This window comes from Globicephala melas, chromosome 12, assembly GCF_963455315.2.
Source record: "Globicephala melas chromosome 12, mGloMel1.2, whole genome shotgun sequence".
In the NCBI taxonomy this organism is placed as follows: Eukaryota; Metazoa; Chordata; class Mammalia; order Artiodactyla; family Delphinidae; genus Globicephala; species Globicephala melas.
In genome coordinates this window covers 19624070-19640855 of record NC_083325.1, presented here as the reverse complement: position 1 = coordinate 19640855, position 16786 = coordinate 19624070, and the positions used below count along the sequence as shown (strand labels likewise).

The 16786-nt window shown below is 37.5% G+C and overlaps 1 protein-coding gene across 2 annotated transcripts in view; it reads left to right on the top strand.

The window, feature by feature from the left end:
* The window catches only part of CTNNA2 (catenin alpha 2), a 1193101-nt gene that overhangs the window by 1113037 nt on the left and 63278 nt on the right, over positions 1 to 16786 (top strand). For both annotated transcript variants that reach the window (XM_030837530.2, XM_030837533.2), the window contains exons 14-15: positions 7414 to 7527; positions 15018 to 15199. In XM_030837530.2, coding sequence (XP_030693390.1) covers positions 7414 to 7527; positions 15018 to 15199 — 296 coding nt within the window. The remainder of the gene's footprint in view (positions 1 to 7413; positions 7528 to 15017; positions 15200 to 16786) is intronic.

The following is a 16786-nucleotide window of genomic DNA, read 5'->3' as shown; positions in this document are numbered from 1 at the left end:
AAAAGCCTGCTGTCCAATGGAAATATAATGTGAGGCACATTTGTAATTTTTCATTTCTTAGTAGATGTGTCAATAAAGCAAAAAGAAACAGATGAACTAATTTTAATAACATATTTTATTTACTCAAAGGTATCCAAAACTAGCTTTTCAACATGTGGCACTGGCCACATTTTAAGTGTTTGATGGCTCCATGTAGATTGTGGCCACCATTTTGGATGAGGCAGCCCTAGACTGTATCTCCATCTTCAGCCTCCATAGCTGTCTCTGAGGCTGCTCAGTGAAACCATGAGTTAACTGCTGAGTGCATCTTGAAACACTTTCTCTCTTTTTAGATGCTCAGGGTGATCACTGAGCATCTAAACCGACATCCCCTTAAACACAGTAACAATCAATTTATTTTCTGTGTGTGGTCCCTCAATACTTGAAGAATTATCTGTGATTTATTGTTCTCTCTCTATAACACACACCTACACATTGCATAAGTTGTATCAGACAATACTAGTTATACGTAACAATGTGGAGTTCAACTTTGGACTTTGGAGACTGTCAAATATATTTCCTGTTCTTCTAACTTCCCGCATTTTAGATCTGTCAAACTCTTACCATCTTTCAAGACCTGGCTCAAATCTTCTTTCCCTAAATTTTCTCCCTCAAAAATACTGACCCTATTCTTTAGCTACCTATAACTCTTTCTGCTTGTGATCATAATCGTTACACTATTTCTTTTAATGTCTATTACCTTCTTTAGACTGAAAGTTTGGAAAGCAAAGACTGTATTTTTTATTTTCCCTTCACTGTGTTGCATTGTCTGGCACAGTGCTTAATACTGTGTGTGTTGGGGGAAAGAAAAAGAGATAACTATGCAGATGGGAAACTGACAGAGAGAAAAGGTGTGAGAACTGGAGGAGAAGTAAAGGAAGGATACTCAATGTTTTAAGCCTGTAACAAATTATATCATTTTTCCCATTATATACTAACTTGTGAAATAAAGTAATAGACCATGAGAGTTATGTTTTCAAAGCATTTGGCACTAAATTCCACTATAATTCTCAAGACATATTCCCTCTTTTGTCATTTTTCTGCTTTGTTAGCCGTCACATTTTTGTGACAACCATTCAGCTGGGAGGCTGAGGAAGTTTATAGCCATCATTCATTTATTCATTCAGGAGCTGTAATAAACCATAATTTTAGATAAAAATGCCATATCTTTGTTACATGAAGTGTCATTCCTCCATCTTGACATTTTAAGTGATTTGATCAGATGGATTTCACAACACTTAAAACTTAGGAAGGGAGAAATGTACAGTATGTACAAATTGTTATTTTAAAAATCATTCTCCATTCAGCACCAGAATGGCTTTATTTTGTGCTTAAATTCTTGGTTTGCTTTCTGTGTATGATGGTTAGGTCCACTTAAAAAAAAAATCATTACACTAAGTCAGGAAGAAAGACAGTAAGACAAGTAGAGCTCTTTCTCAGCAAACCTGGCCATGCCTCCTTCCTCTCAAAGTATTGATTATGCTTTGGAAAAATAAGCATTTTTTTTCCCAAAAATAAATGCAGAAAGGACCTTGAAAGGTCAAATTCTCCATCACCTTGCCTCTCAGCAATCAATACATATTTAATGGTGACGTTAGTATGTAGGCACTCCAGGCCAGCTCCAGACAACCCTCTGAAGCATACAAAGCTTGTCCTTCCTATATTCCAACCTCACCTTTCAGGTTCCTACTTCTCTTTGGGAGCAGGTCAACTCTCCCTCTGTTCCATAAAACAGTTTTTTGTTTGCTTCTTGCCAAGGCTTGTCTTTGGTGATCTATCAGCTACATAGGAGTTTTCTGATTACCCTAATATGGTAGTTTAACAAATGGATAGACAAATCTGGCACACCAACATATATTTGATTCTCATTATTTGCAGTAGTTATATTCAGTGAACCCTGAATTAAAGAATACTGAAACACTGCTTCTAGGGGGAATTCAGGGTTAGGTTCCTGTGAGCCTCTGGTCACAATTTCATCAACTGCTCAATATATTAGATTGTTTTATGTTTTTGTTTAAAGACACTTTATTTAATATATATTGTTGATACGTGTACATTGAACTCATGGCCAACCACACTATAACTCACGCCTGAAGGAAGCTTATCTAACCAATGCATTTTCTCTGGAAGGTGCATCACAACCTTCTTGCACTTAGGAATGCTAAACAGCACCTCAGCACATACACTTGAAAGCCATTTTAAGCAGGGAAATAACAAAAAGCACAAAAATGCAAAAATGTGGCACTAAATAGACTGCAAAAAGGATACTTGTTTACAGTACAAGAGCTGAAATAAGAAAGCAGAACATTGTGCTGTATGACCTCAGCTGGAAATTTGCACGTTGAGTGACTCAAAGTTTTTGCCACATTGCACACACATGCTTGTGAATAACTACAAAAGTATTGATTTAGGGATTATGAGAAACTTTGGTGAGTAGGCAAATTCACAAATAAAGAATCTGCAAATAAGGAGGAACAAGTGTATATTTAAGACACAAGGAGTTAAACATTTAATATTGGAAATTAAAGTAGCATAGAAGGTGGTAATATCTTGGTGTCAGAATATCTGTATTCAACAAAACAGTAGTTGCTTCTCATAGAATGACCACGACAAAAAATGATATCTGTACATTGAACTTTTGTAATTGGAACCCATTAATTTGGTTGCATATGAAACTTTTGAAAGCAGGGAAGAGAAACAATAGGGCTTAGGACAGGGTTCAGATAAGATTCTATAGCTTAACTTCACACCTCCCAAAATGGCCATGAAGATGCCCTGGAGCATTGCAAGATATTTTAAAATGTCAAGGGAAACACATAAACATCTCTCAGATACTGTGTGACATAGTAGCTGAAGGTGGCTCACAGTTTAAATATTAGGTTGGTACATTCCTTTTGATCATATATTGATCCTATCATGTATTTGTGATGCAGGGTTTCTGGTGGTTGCTGTGATAAAAAACAAGCTCAATGGATGTTCAACTGTATTCCAAGGTTTGAGAAGTAATGCAGTATGCAACAGGCACTAAATTGTTAGGGCCAATCAACTTAATCCATTTTTATGATCTAACTGCTTAAGAAGCAGAACCATTAGTTTTCTTTTGTTTCTTAGCCTAGAGACACCATGAAAAAATTACTGAGACAATGTTTGAAGCAATAAAGTTTGGGAACCTATGGCTTAACTATTTTGGGGTGGTTGGCATGCTAATTTCCTTCTCTATGCCTCAGTTTGCTTATCTGTAAATGGGACAAATATTACTGCAGCTATAAAGTACTAGTATAGACCTGGCCTTAGTATGTTCCCAAGAAATATTTCCCTTCCTCAAACTTCTGGATGAAATTTATCTTCATACAATCAATTAATGAGATAGAATTTGTTAAATTAGTCAGCAATATTATCAAAATTGCAAAGATTGGAGTCAGAATATTTGTCATAGCTAGAAAATAAAGCGTTGAAGAGACTTTAGAAACAACTTATGTGACAAAACTGATTTACCTATAATAGATTGCTGTTATCAACATGGTCCCATAACATTCCTAGTTTTGTTTCCTTAACTCAATTAAAAATAACTTAGTATGATTTTTTAAAATTTTTGGTAATTGAATCTTAGTCATTCATTCATTTAATGACTTAATTCATTTATTGAATTCTTACTAGATGTCCTACTGTTGGAAGTGCCCTGAATACAGAGGTGAACAAAATAACAAAGGTTCCAGTCCTCAAAGAATTTATATTCCTTTGGTGGGAGACAGAGAACAAACAAGTAGATATAACATACTAGTTAATGTGAAAACCAAGGCAGTATAAAGGGGAGAGAGCACAGGATGGGTGTGGGTTTTATGAAGGGTGGCCACTGGGTGACATTTGGAAAGATACTTGGAGAAGGAGGAGGAAACAAGCCATAAGAGTGTTAGGGGGCTTCCCTGGTGGCGCAGTGGTTGAGAGTCCACCTGCCGATGCAGGGGACACGGGTTCGTGCCCCGGTCCGGGAAGATCGCACGTGCCGCAGAGCAGCTGGGCCCGTGAGCCTTGGCCGCTGAGCCTGCGCGTCCGGAGCCTGTGCTCCACAACGGGAGAGGCCACAACAGTGAGAGGCCCTTGTACCGCAAAAAAAAAAAAAAGAGTATTAGGGGAAGTGTGTTCCAGGCAGAGAGAATGGCACATGTGGACTAAGAACCCTATTGAATCAGAGATGGGAGCCATTGAAGTTTTCTGAGCAGGACAATAACATGATCTGAGTTAGAGCTTAAGTGGAACATCCTGGTTATACTGGTGAGAATAGGAAGTGTGGTGTAAGGGCAGAAAAAAGGAGCTAAGTTAGGAAGCCTCCTGAGTAATACAGAATAGAGATGCCAGTGGCCAATCAGTCCTGATGAGGGAGATTTTGTTCTGTATTGGCTTTAGGAAATCTTTAATTCTGCTTTCTAACTTCCAATCCATTCCAGTGATTGGAGATCTGTTGGGAAATCCTTCTTCATGCATCCCCCAAACTCTCCTGTTGCAGTTGCCAAATTGTGTCATCTTTTTGCTCCCAATGAAACACATTTACATTTGAGCTGTTCATTTAAATTGTCCTTACTACATTTTTCACATGTCCTGGTGAAATGACTGTAAATTATTCGGCTTTTTCTCATTTTGCTTCTTTACAGAAGCTGTTGTAGAGAAGATTGAGCATTTGATTGGGAAACTGAGGCAGGTAGATTGATCTTGTATTGCAGCTGACATGTGGTGTGACCCTGGAAAAGTCACATGATATACTTGGGCTTCTGTAATATGCACACATTAATCGGATAGAATTATCTTAAAAGGGAGATATTTTACAGGCCAAATACTTTATTAGTAGAACCATGGAACCAAGGGTAGGTCAAAGTGGTTCTTTATTTTTATAAAAAGGCCTTCCCTGAGAGCACATAAGGACAGAATTGAGAGGTTTGACCTTCACTCTCCAGCCTCCAGTCCAGTGAATTGCATATTTTTTCTATTCCTTTTACCCTATGACACTATCTAATGATACAAGTCTAATTATCTCCGGCCCATTTGCAGGCCATCAATATTTTTCCATGTCTCCTTTAATTTGTGGAGGTCCTTGACCACTCAGAAATTAACACTCAAAATGAATAAGTTAAAAAAAAATAACAGCATGGATAGGAGACACAATTACATGAAATTAGGAAACTTCACATGCACAGAACTATGTATATGGGTGGCTTGGATGGGTTTGCTGCACGGTTTAGGCACAAGAAAATATTTTAATCTCATCCATTTGTCTGGTGGTATTTGTGATGGTTAAAAGCACTGGAACCCTCGACTTGCTAGGTGTGGTGCCTTGGAAAATTTACCTAACAGCTCTGAACCTGTTTGTACATCTATAAAATGGGGATTAAATTTATTTCATTAGGTCATTGTAAGTATTAAATCCTTTAGCTGAATGCCTGACCCATAGTGGTTAGTAAAAAATGATTGCTATGATGATGATGATGATTGTAGCTATTGTTTACTAGGTGTATATTTTATTATTAAGCATAATGATGATCACTATCACTTATTATTTTAGTTTACTTTTATTGTTTACCAGGCATTTTCATATATATTTGATCCTAGAATCCAGTGAGGCAGGCAGGGCAAGTAGCAGTTATTATCTCCATTTTATGAGTGAGGAGGTAGAAAAGCTCTAAGTAGCTTGTGAAAGACACACAGCCTATCAGCGGCAGAGTTAGGCCCCAAATGTTCAGGTCCCCTGGGTCCATATCCAGGTTATTTTTTTTTCATTTTTATTTTATTGTTTTTAAAATTTTTATGGGAGTATAGTTGATTTACAATGTTGTGTTAGTTTCAGGTATACAGCAAAGTGAATCAGTTATATATAAAAAAAATGAAATAATGCCATTTTTAAATTGTATTTTGGCTCCTGAGCTGTAGCTGCTTGAATACAAGCTCATCATTATGAGCCTTAGGCTGCCAGGTTGCATTTGCCATTGACTCATCTACTGAATGTGCAAATCACTGCAATGTTTGGACACAGTACTATAGGTACTGTCATTTTCTCCTTTTTTCTGTTGAGTGAGGTTTTCCATTTTATTTTTCTCTGTCCTTTTCAAAAACTAATGATGAAAAGTGTCTACAATCTTGTCATCTCATCTGTCAGCAGAATTTACCAACTTGCTGTAACTGTTCCTCGACACACTCCAGAAAAGTGAGAAATGAACAGAGATTCTTGTCTCTGTCCACAATGAAAACACTACCAGTTATGTGAACCAGGGTTTGCCCACCCCACCCATGCCTGAGTTAATAAAACATGGGAAAAAAACCTCTTTCTTTTAATATTCCTATGAAAGAATATTGAACATCTGTAGATGACTGAGTAAATATTAATAAGGTTGATGTGAGAGAGAAGGAAAACAAGAGGGATATGCTAAAGCTCGGAAAATTACTAAGCATAATGTGATATTGGCACCAAGGACCCCATTTTATGCCTGTCTGACCAATCTCAAGACTTCATCAATAACCACACCTGGTTAATTACACTGAGGTAGAAAAATTAATTAAAATATGCCCTTTTAGTTGGGGAATGGGCAACTGCATCATCAGTGTTGCCTGTGATCTGTTCCTTCCTTTTGAAAGACAGAGCCCTGGGAGGTGGTGCTCCTATGTACCAGGAGGCAGGTTGTGGGTGACCATCAGCTTTCTGGCTAAAGACAGTTGAGCAGAGAATGTCACACTAATGCACTGTTTTCCCTTCCTGCACTGTCCTTGCCACCTCCTGTATTTATCCTCTTAGAATTAACACGGCATGGTAGTTTCAAGTACATGAGTCAAACTGCCTGCCCTAGAAGACTCTGAACAAGGTATATCCTCTCATGTCTCAGTTTCCTTATGTGTAAAATGGAGAAGATCGTGTCTACATCATAGGACTGTCAAGAAAACTGTGTGAGTTAATGTATGTAAAGCACTTAGAAAAGTGATAGGCATATGGAAGGCACATAAAGCATGTTATCCATTACTACTGTATAGGCACAGAGGCCGCAGCTCCCAGTTAGCCAAGCCACAACCAATCCACTTACAATCATTCTGTACCCAGACAACCATTCTGTTTTTCACTTTCAATAGAGTATTCAATAAATGACATGAGGTAGTCCACACTTTATTATAAAAGAGGCTTTGTGTTAGATGATTTTGCACAACTGTAGGCTAATGTAAGTGTTCTGAGCACGTTTAATGTACGTTAGGCTAAGCTATGATGTTCTATAGGTTAATGTATTGAATGCATTTCTGACATGATATTTTCAACTTACAGTGGGTTTATTGGGACTTAACCCCATTGTAAGTCGAGGGAGATCTGTATGCTGATTTTTCTCTTTTCCTCTGTATTTTTAGACCCCAGAAGAACTAGAGGACGATTCAGACTTTGAGCAAGAAGATTATGATGTACGTAGCCGGACAAGTGTTCAGACAGAGGATGACCAGCTCATTGCAGGGCAGAGTGCACGGGTGAGTGGACATCCAGGACTTTGGTTTGGTGCACAGGGGCTGTGTTCACCAAATTGGTTTGAGGGAATTTCTGATTTCCAGGGACCTGGAATCCCAGAGATTCATGGCTCAGAAATCTGTGCCTCATCTGGGGTTGTTTCTAGCAATTCACATTTTACACATTGGAAGTGACCACCACTGATTCTGATTCCTTCTAATTCCATTCTCTTTCCATAACTCAAAACATAGCAGCCACATTACAGCAAAACTTATGTGTATGGTGGATTTGTTGGGGGTTGGGGATCATGATTAGATGATTCAGTGACCAGGGGATACAGGAATGCTCAGATCTTACTTTGGCACAGACACCATGGTTCTACTTGAAGTCTCCAACTTTCTGAACCACACAAAAGAAACCACAAATGGAGAATTAGAGTACTACTTTGTTACTTGTGGGCCTATTGTTGCTCCATACTCTGGCCTAGGGTCTCTGATAAACAATACCACATATTTTGAAATTCGTTCAAGGCCATCAGAGTAGAGAGAGAACGTTTTTTCCCCCAATACCTATCTATGGCCAGGGCAGTAGCCCCAGATCTGTCTACCATGTGATTGAAAAAGAAATTACAGAGACATACGAGAAACATACCAGCTTAAGGTGTGGAGCAAGAAGCAACAGAAAGATCACCACTCTGGCTGACATTTGAACACCTTTGAACACTCTGTGACATTGTCCACCAACACAAGTCTTCCACAGAAGATTCTGGAATCTGACCAATCTTATTAGCTGTAGCTCCTTGAGGGTAAGATGTTGGTAATCAAGGCAGGTGGAAGGAGATAAAATTCCTAGGGATTGCGAGAGGGCGAGATTCTCCTCCCTTTAAAGGCTCAGTTTCCATAGGGCAAAAATAATCAAAGTATAGTATAACTGAGAATTAGATATTCTAATTTTCTTTGTTAAGTTTCACTTAAAAGAAAATGAATAGGAAGTATGAGAAAGAGATGGTAATTTAGCATAGGGTTAAGAAACCCTAGGAAGTTCACACTGGCTTAGGAATTGTGAAAGAAGAGTAGGAAATAGTCAATCAAAGACTAAGCTTTATGTTGAGTCAAGAAAGTCTTTGTACTTAAAATCTTATTTCTCCTGATACTCTCATCCAACAACTAAATAATACAGAAGATGTATATGGACATTGATAGGGGTAATGTGAGAGTAAAAGCCAGAGCATTGAAGATGCATTGGCTTTGATTTCAGACAGACTTGGTTTTGAATTGTGAAGAGTAGAGTGGGGACTATGCTGTTACATGCTGCTTAATTTCTCAGAGCTTCAGTCCTATCATCTGTAAAATGTAAATAATAGACTTGTTTGATAAGATTCTTCTGAGGTTCTAATTACTTAATATATTAAAATAATGAGCAAAATACTTGACATATATTAAGTGCTCAATAAGGGATGACTTGTCATCCTTTGGCAGAGAAATCTCTTCTAATCACAGGCTGGTGACAGTAGAAAAGTGCACAAAAGAGTATGAAGCTCCCTACTTTAAAAAATACCTTGTAGACTCTATTTACTCCCCCTAAAATGTTGAAAACAGGGAAGTTAAGCTGAGAGTCCTCTGAGCTTATGCTGGCATAACGCTAAACTAATGCATCAGGTCAAGTCAATTCATCTTCAAAATTAACTAAAACCAGCATTTTTATGTCAATGACAAAGGGCAAGTTTGAGTAATTCACCCAAACATTAATCAATTCAAAGTCAATTTAATTGACTGACTGCAACTTAGTATTGATACAGCCCAAGTATCCATTGACTTGTTTTCTCAAAGACTAAGGCATATTGTAAAACCTTTATCTTATAATCTTTTAATTACCATCTTGTCAAAATGGTATGATTAGCCTCATTTTTTACAAGGAAGAATACAGCCCCATTATACTTCCATTACGTTAGACATCAAGTCTGTTATGATGGCTGGAAACAAAAGTCAGATGGCACCTCTCTACATCATTTATTATTTCTTCACCCAGTGGGTGAAAAGACAATAATAGTCTTTTTCAAAAGATTTTTCAGCATGAGTGATGAACATGGGCCAGGATAATAAGAACAAAGTACCCCTGTAATCCAGCACTTGCTGATTTGTCTTTGCGATCTCTCATGAGGTCTGTGTGAGTAACTTGCAGCAGGCAGCATTAGTTATTGAGTCAGCCTATTTAAGCCTATAATTATATGATGACAAATCAGAGACATAGAATTATGGCTGTAAATTGAAAATAAGAGGGTGCACTGAATTGATGAGATGACAGATGGTCGAACTTTTGACCAGAGAAGTGTGTTAACTTGGTCGAAATTGTGAAGGAGGCAAAAGTTGTCTCTGACAGAGGCAGTTGCTCTTTCCAGCAGCCTGTTCTCTCCTGTTACTTTGTGTTCTCATTCAGAGAAATTCTTCTCTGAAAATGGTAAATTAATCTAAGAGGAGATTATGGTGGGAGAAAAGAATTTAGTACCCACTCCAACATTGCTCTCAAATTCTAAAATTAGAGTGAATGTTTGTTTCCTTTATGTGTTCTTGTCTGCTGCTTGTCTACAATACTTTATGAGAAAGAGAGAGAGAGAGAGAATGAATGAGAACAATCATACCCTGATCTGATGAAATATAGAAATGATCAGGCCCTTTGTTCCTAAACATGACATCTTATAAACTCTTTCCTCACAAGCTGACATAGTTAAAATTGATCAGCAACAACTCTTGGGCATTTAACCTTCGTGATAAAATATATTGTTTGGAGTCACACAAACCTGATTTTAAGTATGAACTTGGCCAAGCTGTGAGGCTTTGGGGTAACTTTCTTAACCTGTCCCTGCCTCGTCCCCGTGTGTGTGTGTGTGTGTGTGTGTGTGTGTAATATATATATACAGCATCTTACTTCATAATGTCATTAGGAGAAATGCATGATGAAATGTATCACGAGTTATTACATAATGTTAAGGTTAATGAAGAAGATGATGATGATGCTTGTAGCACAAGGTAGTCATTCATTAGAAGACTGACCAATAATTTAACCTGAAAGAGCTAGATAATTCAGACCATCGTGAAAGTTTTAATTTGAATTAATGAGACAAGAACCTCAATTTTCCAATTCACTTCACAGCCTGAGACAGGTAAAAGTCACCCACTCCTTAATTACTTATGCTTATTATCCTGCTTTAAAACCAAGTGAGTAGAAATGGGCACATTACATTTTAACCTTTTAAATCATTATTTATAAACATTTATGTACTTAAAGCCTTAAAATGTAAGACTCTTGCTCTGTGTTTAAGAAACTAACATATCAGTTTGGAGGTCCATGGACTTTAAAAGTCATTTTTCATCTTGGGATTGGAAAAAATAATCCTTTTGAGATTGGAAAAAAGCTCTTTGAGATTTAGATTGAAGAAAAAGATTCTGGGCTGAGTGGTCATTGGCTTGCGTCAGTGATTTGCACTTTCATTTAATAAATAAAGTTTAAAACAATCACAAAAAAGTGGTTGAATGTTCAAAGGAAAGGCTAGGAGCATGGAACAGGGTGGTTAGAAAACTTTGTGAATTCAAGTCTCTGATGCCACTGACTTGGGGCCCCAGATCAACAATCTGGACAGCTGTGCTTAGCTACACAGAAAGCAGCCAAAAATCTCAGACCGCCCCAGGTGATCACATGACACAAACAGAAAAGCTGATTTGTTGTCTTTCCCTTTCGTCATGAAAATCATTTTTCTCATGTTTCCTTAGTTTGAGGGAATGAACAATTGCATGTCATATATTTTGTATTCAACTTGATTTGAATGTAGCCAGCCTCTAATTTTTTTTTTTCCTAGCTGGAACGGCTTTAATGTGTTAACATTTCAAACTGCTGAGTTACATTGATAAGACCTAATTAAAACTCATGTGTTGAATTTTAATTTGATTAACTTGCAAATTTCACAGTTTGTGATCTACTGTTTATAGATAACCTTTTTTTAAATTTCAGTTTCAGAAAAGGTCAATTATGAATTTTTAAAAGCTAAGAGAATTTTAATAATATTTAGGAAACAACTTTACTTCATCAATAGCTATATAAGCAGAAGCAAATATAACGACTCTTACACCCAAATCACACACCATTAAGTGCATTATGCAGGCGGAGCACACCTAGAGTCAAAATAACATCTTCTTACACAAATCTGCTTTAAGGAGCCAGTTTTTCTTTGGAATTGTGCCCTTATGAAACGTATGTCAGTTCTGTTAACTTCTCTCAAACTATGTTGATGCAGTGAGTGGAAAAATGGGTAAGCAGTCAATCAAGAGATATGTATTTAGCTTCTACACTGTGCAGGATGCTGGGGACTCCACCCTCAGGAAGCTCAAAGAGAACTCGGAGGTAGGACATTACTCGAAATTAGAGAGTTAGAGCAAGGGAGTTAACATTCAAATGCTAAACGGCACAATGTGAAACTCAAGTGATACAGTTGATAGACACGTGTACACCCTTTAATGCATAAATTAACCCTTTTGGAACAATGACAGGTTTATTGCTAGAATCTGGAGATTGAATGTAGAGTATGGAGGTCTGTCAGGTAGTTTTATAGATTCTTTTACAGAGAAACACCTAATGGATGCTTTAAATGATGCGGGTTAGGACTTGTGAGGCTTAAGTAAAACATGATTATCAATTTTGTATGAGGAGGACAGATGAATCTAAGACAGCATTAGAACATCAGACAGGGATGTTTCAGGAAACTTCTGTAAATCCAAACCTATCTCAAAGGTATTGGAAAAGCTAGCTGCCTTGCAGTTACTATGATATTGCATATGTGAGTTTATAACAAGCTCTTTTGTATATTAGCTATCTTTAAAAGTACTGTAAAATATTTTTCAAATATTAGTATTTTAATACTTTATTGTATTTGCACAAGTCTGGCTTTTAAAATATGGATTATAGTTTTTGTATACACACACACACATATTGATCTACATAAGTATATACATACATCATACACACACACTCACATGCTATTTGTATAAAGTCACACACATGCATGCATGGGATTTCATAGACATGGCTGTCTATTAGTAAGATGTAGCATCTGGGAAGCTGCTGGTTCAAGGACACTTTATGCAAATCAGACAAAGGCACCCCTTTACCCTGGGCAGATGAAGGCTTGTCTAGGATGCTCAGCCTGGTGGACAGAGCCTAGAGTTTTAGTGATCTTTGCCCCACTGGGCTGGGACCACTGGGCAGTGTCTAACCTGCATGGTCCTGCATGGTGATCCCATTGTGCACAATGGTTAAGTATGGTGTTAGCTGACCTGGGTTTGAATCCTATTCTTATAGCTCATTAGTTGTGTAATATTCAGAATTTAATTAACTTCCCTGGATCTTGGTATCATCATTAATAAAATAAGGGTAATAATAGTATTAATCTTGTAGAATAATTAAGTAGATTAAATTTTTGCCATTCATAAGCCTTTTAGTACAGTACCCAGTATACATGCCTGTGTTCAAGGAATCATGTCAATCTTCTATTTATAGAGAGTCACATAGTCTCTGAGCCCATCCCTTCTCTTTGATGGCAACTAAGTAATAAGCTAGAGAAGCAGCTAGAAGAAAACTCATACAGAAATAACGATAATATAATGTTAACAATAATCCCACACATGCTTACTTTCATTTTACATTTATTATTTCATTTTCTGTCCACCATAACATTTTGAGGTAATTGTTTACTATTCTTATATTATAGAACGTTAAGGATGTGATCCAGTAGCAATGAGGCCTTAACCCAAGTCAGTTACAGAGCCAGGTTGAGCCCAGTTTTTCTGAGCTTATATCCACTGATATTTCCATTAGATACCAGCTACCTACCTCTCCTTTAAACAATTCACTCACATTGGGAGGAACTTTACAATATAGAAAGAAGGTTTTTTTGTGCTATTTACTTGTCCTTTGCAACAGCTGTCGGTACCCCAAATCATGCTCTTCTGGAGAATACGTGCATCCCAGAATGAGAGGGATATCAGTGCTGACACACTGATCCACGTGGTCCTTTCAGTGAAGCAGGTTGTAAATGGTTCTTTGAGGATGCATTGAGGTGATGTCAAACATTTCATTCAGTGCCTGCTACATAAATAGCGTCTAACAAATACAGTTGATTCTCTTTATTCACGGCCCTTATGTTCTGTAAAGTCACCATGAACGCTTAATTAGCAACTACGGAATCATTGCTCCTAGGGGAAATACAGGGTTAGCTTCCTGAGAGCTGCTAGTCTTAATATTTCCTTCAACCCATCAATATGTAATCTTGTTTAATGAGTGTTTCTGTTTAGATACCTTATTAGATAGTTTTGGTTCATGAACATTGAGCTCACAGCTGGGAGCACTAAAAGTCATGCCTGAACGAAGTTCATCTAATACATGTATTTTCTCCATTAGGCACATCGCAGCCTTTTTGTGCTTAGAGACACAAGACAGCATTTCAGCACTAGTATTGGGGGCCAAGTTAGACAGCAAAACCACCAATAAAAAGTGCAAATATGTGGAAAATGTGGTACTAAATAGATTGCAGAAAGGATGCTTCTTTATGGTATGAGAGCTGAAACAAGAAAGCAGAGAAACCCTTGTTCGGCCTCATCTGGGAACATGGTTGTCGATGACTCAAAACTTTGGCATCTCTGCATATGTCTGTGAATGTCTGAAAGCACCACAAATATTGATTTGGGGATTTCAAATAGATTTTAGAGAGTAGGCAAATTTGCAAATAAAAAATCTGTGAATAGTGAGAATCAACTGTAGTTTTTCCTTTTCTACATTCCCTTACCTTGCAGCTATTGAAAATCAATCTTTGCTTCTTAATCCTAAATTTTATCCCATCACAGCTTCCCTGTACATACTCATAGGCTCTCCAGGGACCCATGTTCGACCCAGGATTTCCATACAGGAGGACTGGGAATAGGTATGCCATCCCTGATGTGCCCTGCATAAGGGATTTTTGTTTGGCATCTAACCATGAATGGCTTCATTAACACTCACAGGACATCTCCCCACCCCACTTGGGATGCTCAGATATTCTTTAAAATTCTTTTCCTTCCCAGCAACAGAGGCCTGTTTTCTTTTTTCTGAACAGATTTCAGTGTTGAAAGAGGTGCATTCTTTCATCTGGTAAAAGTTTCCCAAGACCAAATATAAAAATCGTCAGGAATAGATTCTTTTGAACAAACATATGTCATCATAGCGACAAAGAAGTTCCGTTACTGTCAATGTGCACGTACCTTTGGATCTCTTATTTTTTTTGTATGTTGGAACAGGGACAGGGAATGTGGGGACCTTACCAGTCTGTGCTTTTGCATTCTTGGGGCTGGAGAAAAAGTACTTTCCAGAATGGTGGGGCAGCCTATCATCCTTGTCAGGGTCTGGCTTTGCCATTAACTGGAGGCAGAGTCACCCTCCTGTCTGTGCTTCTTTGTCACCATTAGTCACACTTTTTCTGTAACCCACACAGGCCATCATGGCACAACTACCGCAAGAGGAGAAGGCAAAAATAGCTGAGCAGGTGGAGATATTCCACCAAGAGAAAAGCAAGCTGGATGCTGAAGTGGCCAAATGGGACGACAGCGGCAATGATATCATTGTGCTGGCCAAGCAGATGTGTATGATCATGATGGAAATGACAGACTTCACAAGGTGAGGCCTGGAGACAGGAAGAGGAAGATTTTCTCATTAAAAATAACAGAAGCACAACAGTGTATATTAGCATGTGAAAAGCCTGCTGAAAAATTAAAAGACTACATCAAAGCAAGGTAGTGGTATTATAAAATTTACATGTGTAAGTCAAAGTGATCTGGACCTGGTTCTTAGCAGATAGGTCTTTTTGGTCAAAAAGAACAGATTCATTTCTGTAATTATTATTGTTTTAATTATCCATCCTAAGTCAGTCATAAAATCAAACCCCTGGGGCTTGGGTGACTCATTTTTGGTCTATGCTGTTTTGCAGTGTGTTTAAGTATTATTCTGAAGATAAGGTGTATGATTTGTTAATACCCCTTTGGAAAAAATATCTATCTATATATATATGTGTGTGTGTGTGCATGTAGACATGTAATATGGTTTAATGCTAGCTCATGATTTAGCATTAATCTCAGCTCATATTTTATCCTTATACACAAAGAATCAGGTTCAACTCTCTGATTCTGTAATTTTGACAAGGAAATTAAACATTGTATAAGTTTTAGATCCTTTTGCTCTGAGCAGTGCTTTTACTAAATCAAGATACCAGTCAGAATTTTGTCAGGAGCTTTTTCCTCATCAGGGGTCATTGCTGTTTCTGCCATTGCATTTTTAGTTTCCTCTTTAAAGGGAGATGACATTTCTGCCCTTCCTACCACCCAAAGGGCAGACAAAGGGAGAGCAAAGCTCAATGAAAGATCCCTGGATTTTTAGTCCAAATACCAGGTGATTTTGGACCTGTCTCGTACTGTCTTTATTCATTTGTACAATGGGAAAATAATACTCTTCTTATCAACTTTCACAGGAGAGTTTTAAAATCCAAAGAGGTAATGAAGTTATAAATTATGCTGCCATATGAATGAAAGCTATCATTTTTCTGTAGATTTCTTTTTCTGAGAAACACAGACACACACAGATACATGAGAAAAGATGTTTTAATGATTCAACACGGTATTTGTTATTAAAGTTATATAAGATGTGTGGCAATGTGAAGACACTACCTTATGGGTGACAATTTTTTAAGTGATTGTTGAGTGCTTTTAATAAGAAAAGCCTACAATTAATTATAGGTTATAATAAAATATGGCACATCTCTGCCTTTTTCCCTTTACCTTTTGCCTCTGGCCAGTATGTACTAATGACATCACTTGGTCCTTTCTCCAAATATTTAAAAATTGTTTTTGACTTTAGTGGAATGACTTTAAAGTTATGAGGGTGACCTTCGAGATTTTAAATGTCATTGTATTCATTAGAAGTTCAAATTTGTACATTTGGCTGGTCTTTGTTGGTTTCACAGATTTATTTCACACAAAAAATAATAGTAGGATAACTCAGTCTGAGCCATTATTTAAGTCTAAATTTCCTACAAATCAGACTATCATGGCAGCCCACAGTCATTGCTTTTCAAGGCCTGTGATGACTTAATTTGCTTGCTTTCAACACCATTCATACTTTATCTGATGGATATTATACAATCCATTAATAACATCACTTGAACAAATAATCTCATTAATTTAAAGTGAATGATGAATCAAGTCATGTTGC